Raw genomic sequence first — 11462 nt, forward strand, 5'->3', positions numbered from 1 at the left:
ACACACACACACACACACACACACACACACATACACATCCATCATCTATTTCCCCTCAGGGCTGGTAGCTCCATAATCAAATCCAGTCATCTCTCCCACACACTTTCACACATTTCCAGCTTTGCTGTACCACACAGGACGATCTTGCCCAATCAGCCTGTCCTGCATTAGGGGGCACAGAGCCAGAGCTGAAATAGCACTGCAAGCCCAGAAAAGGCAAACATCTACTCTGAGGAATGAACTCAATCATGTATCATTCACTACAAGATGCTGACTAGCCCACAAAACTGGCATTGTAAACAATGACAGCTTTAGACTGTTTTCATTCAGTCTTGCTTGTGCACCAAAGAAAAAGTTAGATTAATTACATTGTCTGCATTTATTTTGAGGCTTTGTGTGCGGCGTCAGCTTTGAAGATTCTACAGGTACATTATGTGAAGGTTCAGCAAATTAGTTGTCATCTCAAATTAACAGTATCCAGACTCTGCCTTGACAAATAAAGCTACAGCTGCTACAGTGACACCTCAAATGAACATTGTGTGTTTCCAGTTTGAAAATAATGCTCAGTGTCTTCAACTGAAAAACCTTTCCACACAGATCTTATGTGATGCGGTTAAATTGGACACATGGTGACTTTGGTGGTGGGCTGCCATGTTTCTGCTCTGTGGCTCCATCAGATGCCAGTGGGGAGAAATACTGGCAGATCCAAACCTGAGGCCACATACCTGCAGCAAGCTGAGATCATTAGCTGAAGCATGCCAGATATTGTTTCTAATTTTAAGTAATACAGGCTCAATATACCATCACCTGGTCTGGAAAAATGTGTTCAAATAAGCATGATGCTATTATTGGAATATGTCAAAATAAGTATATAACTAAGGATAATAAGAATATTGCAACATGAACAGCTCAGTGAGTGAGTGACATTACCGATATTCTAAAAGAGAGACTTAATCTGAAAAAGTATTCTGGCTGGAAGAGTCCACTCACCTGCATTCACTAGCCTGTCATTAAAAACAAATTAGTTCATTGTATTCGATTAGGATGCATGACTTGTGGTACATGTGGTCCTGTAGCAAACATGAAAAAGCCCCATCTTTCTAATTGCCAGGTGAAGGTTGCTGTCCACAGCTGTGACTCACTTTCCTCAATAGCTCTGACTGATTACGCCATCGCATATGGTGAGGACAGATGCTTCTACTGCCGCACAATGGGTGCAATTCACACAGCTAAATGACTGTTCATGCACCTGTCCTGTTTTTCAGAAGGTTTTGATGCTGAGAGTTTTAGTCCATTTACTTTTTTGTTGCTTTTCTTAGGTATGTCTTTGAGATGTCTTTGGAAACTTACAAGGCATTCATCATTTCAAAAAGTGACTTGAATTTCACACATATCACGCATGTTTGAAGTACTAACAATGATTCATTGCAGCACAGAGAGCACAGTGATTTAGAGAATTTAATGGCGTGTGTATATCTTATTTTCAGATTTTATTTCTGACCTTCTGAAATAATATGTATCGGTATGCGTTTGCATTCACTGACCTTCCTTACTAACAGAACCTACAGCATAAAAACTTTCCTGAATCTGGTCTCATGAATGGCAATAATGGTGCCAGTGGAAGTACATTTTCTATTAAAAATGAATGTGTCCATCATTTATAAGAAAATGAAGAACTGGTCAATTACCCTCAGGCTGCTGGTGATCACCAATCTGTAATTATCTCTAAGCTTTTAAAAACAGGTCATCTTTTACAAATACTGTATCCATTTCTCTACAGACTGCACTTATCCACTGTGGGCTCTGTGGTGTTTAGTTCCTGCAGAGATGTGGCCTCTTAGCTTTGTCTGTAGCTCCAACTGAAAAGCCAAATTAATCCAATTATGCAATATAAATAATAAGACTCATGGGAAGTCAGTCCAATGGTACTTTGATAAAATGCTAATCAGGAAGCAGAAACAAATAAGTCGTAGACCCCCCCGTCCAATTTTAATAATGGCTCCTCCAATTAGACAGATGACTCAGGTGACCCCATGATTTCCCACATGCAGGTCAAACATGTACAAGCACTCATCAAACCCTGACCAGAGGTGTGTGTATACCAATTTGCAAAGGCCTTGTTTGAAAGTGTTTATAGTGCGATGTGTGAAAAGCAAACAGTGTGTTATTCCAACACATTGCTGTATTATGGTCCTGTGAACTTGTTACATATTTATAGTATTATAAATGATTTAGTCTTTAGCGCAGAATTCAGCACATGTTGCTATCATGAAAACATCAGTGCAGTTCCTGTAGTGTTTGTGTCACTCTGTAGACATGAACACTGGAGCTTTCACCCATCACAATGAAGCTGGCTGCAACATCACTGATATCATGAAAAGAGCAGTGATGAGTGAAAAAAACTGATGTCAGACTTGAAAGATAAAAAATGAAATGGAAAATGTCCGGCTTACTTTCACAAACAGGAGAACAGCTTTGTAGGATGTCAAAAATGAAACGTTTCAGCCAATAATCTAATAAATTCTGGAAAAATCGTGTTATTGTAGTTGTATTTACAGTTCATTACTCAGATAAAACTTGGCTGGCAGTTATTAGGCAATCTGCTTCACAGCGAAAGTTACATTTCATGGCTCTTAGCATTAAACACAGGACACAGACTCACATCCCCACTCTAACATGTTTACTGCTCACAGTCTTAGGTATTTGGGACAGAGAGAGTCCTTCACCAATAAATTTGACTTTGTCTTCCCATGACTCCTCTGCTCTTGCCAGTCAGCCAGCAAGCCTGTTAGCCAGAGAGCAGAGATCAAAGGCCTGTTTCAGCCTCTCAGCCACCAAAGCCAGCGTGACACTGAACCATCATTAACACATACGGAGAGCGTTACCCCTCTTCCTTTGGACTTATCACTTATGTTCATCCGCTGTCGACCACAGCCTCGTTTGTATTCAAGGAGATTCTCTAAGAGCTGAAAGACACAAGCTCGATACAAGTGTGGATGGAAGAATTTTGATGGGTACAGGAATGAGACAGTTAACTCTCGGCAGCAGAGCTGACAGAGCTGATTATAGCCATTGCTGCGTTAAGACGCTGACAACTGAACAGTGCTGCTGTCAGGGCTAGAGGGGATTATTGAATGTCGAGTGAAAAGTGGCAGATAAAAATCAAGCATCTTTATGGTATCATGATAATGAAATAATAAAAGAAATAATTAAAAAAGTTTTTTTTAACAGATGATTTTCTAATCATGCAAAACAAACCAGTAAAGGAAAAATATTGCTTTTAAAGTGTGGATACAAGCTCTTACCATGTGCACATTCAGAATGGTTTCAGCATGCCTACAGTCCACTTTATTGATTTAGTAAAAGCATTAGTCACAGCCTGTCCATCAGTGTACAGAACATAGTGGAAAGAAGGCATTTAAAAAGGCAATTAACTGTGTTGAACTGTGAAAGATACTATATGTTGCTCAGAAACGATGTTTGCTGTCTACAATGCACTCAGCTGAGGTGTTAGTAAGTAAGACGGGGGGGAAAATAATTGATTGGTTCTGCCAGATCAGGAGAAAAGAGTGCTTCAAGCTGTAAAGGCATCCAAATGTCTTTTGTATGCAAACAACGCCACACAAACACAAAAAAAATGTTTTTTTGTAGATCAATGCAGTCTCGAAACAGAAAAAAAATAAATATTTTGTTAGCAGAAACAATAACAACTCTGATGCATATTTAATTTCAGTCTGCTGCTTCTAAGCCTCATAAAGTCTTTTCATTTTTTTTCTCCCAAATTAACCGCGTTGCTGTGACAAAACAGCCTTAACACGCACACACCAGTGACCACACACAGCTGTCCACTGTCTATCTGCAAAGCAGAACAAAGCACAAGAGGGGGAATAGAAAGGGTTGTGCGCTGCTAGCACCAGATTTTGTGCAATAGCCCCCATGAGGCCAGGTCTGTGCGAGATAGTTAGAGTGAGGCAGAGAAGCAGTTTCATCAGTTTTTGCAGGTCTTAGAGCATCCTGGTCTTAATAATACTGCAGCTTGTACAGTGTGAAGTCAAAGGAAAAGGAGCAACATCTGTGTGGCCTCAGAAAAGAAAAAAACAGACATGTTTCACATTTGTTTGTTTCCCTACAAATGAATGTTAATAAACAATAAGCAGATGATATGCACAGATTATCTAAATGTGCATGCATGTTCAGGAGAGTGAAGAGCTGGTAGGTCGAGGTGTATGTATAATGTCCCCCATCCTATGGTTGTACAAAGCATCAGGTCATTACATCTCTCTCTCTCTCTGAGTATTTCAGGGTTGTTGTTATGGGCATGTTTTACTTTTCAGATATTTGTGTATACAGGAGAAAATCTGATTTTCCTCCTTAGTTTTGTATTCATTAATTTTGTCATTTTTAGTCAACTCCTTCTCTCTCGTATTCATTAATTTTGTCATTTTTAGTCAACTCCTTCTCTCTCTCTCTATCTCTCTGTCTAAAGTCTCTATTTTCTCATTTTTTGTTATCTGTCTTTTTCTTGCTCTCATCTAGGCTTCATGCCCATAATCATGCTTAACAAGCACAATTTTCAAAGTATTAAATAGAATATTAATGAATTCATTAATTTTAGTTCTGCTATGCTGCAGAACTAAAATCTATATATAACGTGTGCATTTTTTTTTTTCAGCGTTTTTGGAACCAATATCATAATTAGCATATATAATTAGGCACAGCACAAGTTTTCAACGTGCCAGAGCGTTACTCTGTATCTGAAGAGTTTGGAGGTTGAAAAATATGAGAACAGAAGAGTTGGGAATAGTGTGTTTGCGTGTTTCGAGCGTGTTTCTTACCTTACTTACCCACAGCAGTACAGTAAGTAACTGAGGGTGAGTCAAAGTCAAAATATTATTTAAACTGTAATAGTTTGTAGTTATAAGTACTGTTATACAGTTCAGATATAATATACTTGGCTGTAAAATTAAGTGGGCCATTGGTCACCTCATTATAGTGTAGTTACAGGGTTTCTTAAGGTTCATAAAAAAATTCCTGGGTTTTTTACATAATGTTTAAATGGCACACACGGCTCAGCTTCTTTTTGTTACATAGCTGTTTTGCTAGTTCCTTGTTTATGCGTTGTTATTATTCATTAGTACTGAATCATTTAAGTGGAATTTTGTGAATATATATAAAATATTTACACAGAGTGTTCCTCAAAGGTAGAAAATAATTGTTTAAAAAGGAAAAACAGCCTACAATGTTTTATTGTCAAATCCTTGTTATAAAAATCTATTTTCATGATTTTTGTCAAGTGTCACTTCATGACAAGATGTGCCTTTTCCCCAACATCTCATTCTCATCATTCTTATTTCCTCTCATTTACTGCTCATGCTCACATTTCATAGAAATGTTGCACGGTGTAAATGACTCACCTGCAGCCCCTGTGCTGTTGGTGATAATAAAACTAAATCACATGCCAAGAGGAGGTAATTTAACATTTCTATCACTTCTGTCGATTTCTCTCTAAACACGCTGGTCTTATTTGCATTTCTTAATGAATTCACTTCCCAGTTACTGTGCAATGACAAGCATACCCACGCCCATATGTTACTCATCTCAGCCTGCCTTTGTTTATCTGCTCCCTCATCCACACTATTTTTCCTCTCTCTCTCCCTGCTTCTCTCTCTCTCTCTCTCTCTCTACATTTAATTTTCCCAACTAAAGTCAGGCTGTGTGACATTGGGTAGTGTGCCAAATCTGTTGTGCTACAAAATTACTGAATGCATGGGAATGTGCGTGTAAGAAAGAGAGAGGTTTATCTTACTTTTGATGGTGGTAGTCGTGGTGTTGGTGGTGGTGTGTCATCTGCAAGATAATTATGTTGCATTTTGCAAAGCTGAGCTCATGTTTTATACACCACGTTCTTCATATGGTTAATTAGCTTCAGTGGTGCTTGCGGTGCAGTACATATTCACACCAAAAGTGCTCAGGCCTAGAGAGATGTGATGTGAAAGAGCAAGGAAAATCAGAGCGATGAGAAGCTGCAGCGCTGGGTCTCCTGAGGGGTTTTCTACACTGTATGAGAGGCTTTCATATCTGTCCCAGATCCGTAAAGGAATCAATCAGATGCTGAAACCAGGGTCCTCATAAGCACAAATATATATGCAAATGCAGACCATCTAGACATTTAGCAGAGGAATTTAAGAGCAGCAACATATAATGCTTGCCCTATACTCATGAAACAAGCCGAGAAATTCCACATCTCCAGTGTTAGGGGGGCATGCGCTGACTACAGGAATAGAATCATTATTTCACAACCACAAGCCACCAATTAGAGTAAAATTCAGTTGCTACAAGACCCATCCTCACCTTATCGAAGATCTTAGATTAGGTGTCACTCTCTAGGAATGAACAATCCATTAATGGTTTAATTGGTTCTCTCTGCTCTGAGTTGAGTCAATGTGAACTTTGACCTGGCGCCTGTTGCCAATCACACCTCACTCTGCCTGACCTTTGCCACGCATCAATCATCCCCTTTCACTTATTGTAAGAGCCAAGATGCATCCCGTAATATTCTTACATAAGCAGCAGTTCAAAACACCTTTCTCACCCTTTATTCTAACAAAATCAACTTTTTGTCCTGCCACAGTTTAAAAATAGTTCCTTATTTGGTCATTTTATTTGGTGTAAATCTCTTCCAGTAGCTAAAGGCTTTAGCTAAGCCAAGCAAACATTTGATTTTGATCTCGATCACTATGTGGGCCCATCCTCGCACTAATTTGTGCCTCTTGTTTACTATCATTACATTTGAGTTCCTTGAAAATGAATACCCAGTGACATTTGAAAAACCCATAAAGTCATTTAACAACAATCCTCTGTTTTAAAGGTATTTTCAGAATCCTTAAAGACTCTGCTAATCACCTGGATGAAAAAATGCCAGAAATTAGGTTTGGATTCTCTATATTGATGTTTCTATTAATCTTAATCTTATTTTAAAAATCCCATACTTTAGGGAAAGACTGTTGCACTGTGGAAACATTTTGAACTGGTTTTGACTGCAGATAAAAACCTCTAACCTTCTCTCACAACTCTGTTCTGGATTATAACTGTTTGGACTGTTGTCAACTTCAGATGGGGATGACATTTTGAATGAAAAAGCCATGTTCATCTGTCTGATATTAGAAAAAGGGGAAGTTTTGAGATTTATTGTTTTTGCCATAGTGTTAAATGCTGGAAGATGACACAATGTGTATTGCCACTAAACCTATGGCTTGTTATCTTATTTACAGATGTCTTGTTTTTTAGATGTGAGAAATCAACCTAACTTGGTCTTTGTAATACAGCATTGTTTTGGGTAGGGTTTTGGTTTGGTTATTGGTTTTAGGGTCCAAGCAGAACTCTAGAGCTAAGACATCTATCAAGAGTTGCAACTTTGGGAAACAGATTATAAACACCTTTTTTATCAAGCCGAGTATTTTTTTATCCAGATGGTTGGAGGAGTCTGGAAATACCTAGAGAGCAGTAAGTGACGCTAAACTACCTTCTGGGTTTCAAAGATCACTGGGTATGTATTTTTCAAAATGCTTAATTCAAACTATGATAATGATAAGCCCAAGAGGCACAAACTGGGAGCTTGTGTGTCTACAGGAAATTCAATTATTGACTTCAGCAGCTCAAACCTGTAGTTGCTTAGTTTTGTTGATTCTTGCATTCGCTTCGGCACACGGCTACCAGTAATGTCAGGTGGGCTCATTGCTTATCAATAACACTCTCAGAAGCTGGTGCTCTTCCATTGACTGACCTATTCTTCAATAGACAAGCCAGACAGTCTCTCATCAGCTGACTGAAGAGACTGGTAAATGGCTGCCACATTAGACACATAAGTACTTCTTTATTATGTTTGAATTGACAGGACATTTAGACAGTGGAGCACAAATGGGACAACAGACTTCGACTTCGACCTTTGTGAATGGCAACAGAGGGATTGAAGGAAGGGCTGAACAGAGGACCGGGGTTTATCTTTGTGGCTGGAGGATTTACACCTCTGCTTTTCTGTCCACATGCCAATTGTGCCTTTCTTCCTTCATTTCTCCCCAGAAACCAGTGACTGACAAGCCCTGTGGGAGTGTAAACACCAGTTTAAGAAAAAAACAGGCTGAATTTTGGCCCCACAACTTCCTGTTGGTTTTTTTTGTTTTTTTGCTATACTGTCAAACTGTTTCAAGCTTCTCTAAACAACAACTGTGCTGGAAATGACACACCAAACATAGTGACAGACAAACCCCCACAACTGTCTGTTCTTATAAGTAATATTAGTCAACTAAAGTCACAAGGTAAAGGTTCTGACCATGAAAGAAAGCCTCAACTTCCTAAATTAGCATTATATTGCAAATGCAGAATTACTCACAATGAATTTAAGACTGTTTGTTACTTCCTGCTACCAAACCATTCAGTCTTCTTTCCTCCCTTAATGAAAGACAAACCAATTCCTATCATTTGCCCCCTTATTTTACAGATCCCACCCACTCACCCCCTTTCATTTTGTCATTGGTCTTGATAATAACACGTTGTCAAAAGCAGGGAGTATAGCCCATAATAAGGGGTATTAACCCAGAGGGAACAGCTATCATCATGGTTTGGAGGTTCTAGAGAGTGCATGTACATGATAACAAAGGGAGAATAGCAAGAGACCCAACAGGGAGCCTCTTCTCGGAATCTGACTCACACAACATCTGTACAGAGAATTTAGAGGATTTGTGAGGCCTTGAACTGTTAATGGAAGTGACTGAATGTGGCAGAAAGATTTAATTGTTGAGTTCTTCTGCTTCAAAAGTGGTCTATACAGATGCCTACCATCAAATTTCTCTTATAACACCGAAGCAATTGCAGAGTATGCAGGAAAATTGGACCTTAAAAGACACTTTAATTATAGTCAAGGCTGCAAAACGTTCCTCTATCAAGTTAATGTTATCACATTAAACCATGTTACATATATTCTGTTCATATTACATCATCACATTTCATTGAAAGTTTGAATCAAATGCATATTTTGTCTAAGATGAACGCTTTCAGCCTTTCTTGCTTTTTCTTCTCTCTCTCTCTATCTCGCTCTCTCTCACACACACACACAGAAGCAGGAAGGAAAAGCATCAACCCTCCCCTTTCCATTAAAGATTTCTTCTACCCAAACTCCTCTTCTTTCTGGTAGGATGCATCTGCACCACTAGCTACTCTGCCAGCACACACACACACATTGTCAGAGAAGTAATTTGCATAAATGCAGGGGGTTGTCAGAATAGGACTCATCATTTACCTGAATGGTGCTTAATTGCACATCTCTGAGGCATGTAGCTTATCCCAATCGCCTCATCGTAACAGGCTGAAAAACACAAATCCAAAAGCACGCAGGGCTTTGACAGAAAAGCAGCACTTTGCCTTCCTTTCTACATCTAAACTGATTCTCCACTATCGCCCACTAGTTCCTACACAACACAAACAAGCAAACGGTTGTTCATTCAGCAAATTGAAACACACGCATTCTTGCCAGTTTTTTTTTGTTTGTTTTTTACTCTGAGTTGAGAGATGTGGCAGCTCGAGCTTCTGTGAACGTCGGAAATCATCAATAATGCACACACAGCTTGTTATATCTCAAACTCGCTCCGCTTCGATGGCTTACCAAACCTAAGACCAGCATCAAAGACCAGAGAGATGTGTGTGTGTGTGTGTGTGTGGGAGATGATGTGCACACATGCCAGCACTTGAGTGTGTGTCTGAGAGGCAAAAGGCGTTGAAAGCACCGACTTGAAAAACCTTTCCTAATGGGAAGGGGAGTGTGCTTATTCTCACTGAACAGGACCTGCAGATTCATTTGCAGATGGATTTATTTTGCTGAAGTACTGTCTAAAAAGGAAAATATAATAAAGAATGGGACTTAGACTGAGGTCAGAGACATGAGCACTCTGTGGTCTGATGTAAACGTTTGAATCTTTAACATCCAGCACTTTGTTAAGAATGCAGGAAAGGAAGGAAAGAGGCTTCTGAGGCTTTGCTGATGCTGAAAGCAGCCAGTTGTTACAATGGGTACAAATATGAAAGAGGCTTCTGCCTGAAAAGATCTCACAGCAAAACGTGTATGTATGTATGATATGTGTGCACCACCATATAGTAGTATATCCACAAAAAATGAAGCCAAGCCTCAATCAGGAGTCCTAAATTTTCACATTTTGTGACTTTTGGTATGATGTACAGCACTTTGAACCACATATGGTAGTTCTTCTTGTATCACTCTACATAAAAATGAGTTTTTTCTCTTTGATATCTGATAAGAATTGATGTAAAACACCTACATGCATCAATAATGTGTGGTTCTTCAGATTTCCTTTGTGATGGCACAGGTCAGAAACGCCTTCGGTGAGAGGTGTTTTTGGACTTATTCTCACAGAAATGCGCACGAATCACTCACTGTGAAGACTCTTGGGTGACAGATTGGATGAACATCCTTGATAAGTAAACTAAAAACCAGCCTGACTCTGTCCCCACCCAAAACCTGCAGCTCTAATGCGTTTTACCAGTGTGCTGGACAAGTTGTCGCTGTTCACTACAGCTCATCCTCTCACTGAACAACCCTAACTAAATCCCACAGAAAGGGTGGGGCTCCGTTACAACTTTTCTAGTCTTCACACCGAACTTTTCTGACCGTCGGGTTGCGCTCTCGGCTTTCTGTCGGACGCTTCGACTCACCTGCAGGATACGGTGATTTCTACTTTTGTGGCGGGGATGTTGCCGGTGATCGGGTCGAAGTCATACACCGATGACATGTCCTCTAGCTTGTCCATAACGTCTCCCTCCATCATCTCCATCGCCAGATCTCGGGGTGGTTCGGGTCTGATCCGGGAGCCGCACAGCCTGGTCCTGACGCGGGTCGACTCTCCGGTGCCTCCAGAGACCAGATCAGAGACCAGACGGCCTCCGGTCCGACTGGGTGAGGTAGCCACTTCAGAAATGTTGAGGCTGGATAAGAGGGAGGAGGAGGGAGAGGGGGAGCACTGAGTAAGTGGACAGCAGCAAAAAGCAGAGGCGCACTTGGTTAACTGTCCATACAGCGTAAATAAAGAATTTAAAAAAGGACAGTGTCTGAAATTACTGTTGCGCCCTCACCGACCGGCTGCACATCTTATGGAGAGGTGGACTCCTCTCTGCGCTTTGTCTTCAGTCTGCGCGCACAGCAGAGCGTGTGAAGAGGCTAGATACTCTCAAACACACCCATCCTCCTCCCACACGGAATTACACTCAAGTGCTGGCAACCCTGCCCATGCTCCGGTGCTGCCACTGCTGCTGCTGTCACTCTGTGCTGCTCGCAGAGAGCGCGTGTGCGAGTGACTGAAATGGTGATTTAATTACGCACTGATGCTATTTAATATTGAAGACTCTATCTGATGTGTGCTAGAGGAGATGTAGCGTGAAATCCTTCAAAACCATTA

At 40.4% G+C, this 11462-nt stretch overlaps 1 protein-coding gene across 1 annotated transcript in view; it reads right to left on the reverse strand.

Moving 5' to 3' along the window:
- The window catches only part of cpne5b (copine Vb), a 109653-nt gene extending 98399 nt beyond the window's left edge, over positions 1 to 11254 (reverse strand). Inside the window, exons 1-2 of the mRNA XM_010756389.3 lie at positions 11144 to 11254; positions 10723 to 10992 (exon numbers count right to left, since the gene is read on the reverse strand). Coding sequence (XP_010754691.2) covers positions 10723 to 10992; positions 11144 to 11154 — 281 coding nt within the window. The 5' untranslated portion in view covers positions 11155 to 11254. The remainder of the gene's footprint in view (positions 1 to 10722; positions 10993 to 11143) is intronic.
- Positions 11255 to 11462: the final 208 nt, after the last annotated feature.

The sequence above is a fragment of the Larimichthys crocea genome, chromosome VI (assembly GCF_000972845.2).
Source record: "Larimichthys crocea isolate SSNF chromosome VI, L_crocea_2.0, whole genome shotgun sequence".
NCBI lineage: Eukaryota > Metazoa > Chordata > Actinopteri > Sciaenidae > Larimichthys > Larimichthys crocea.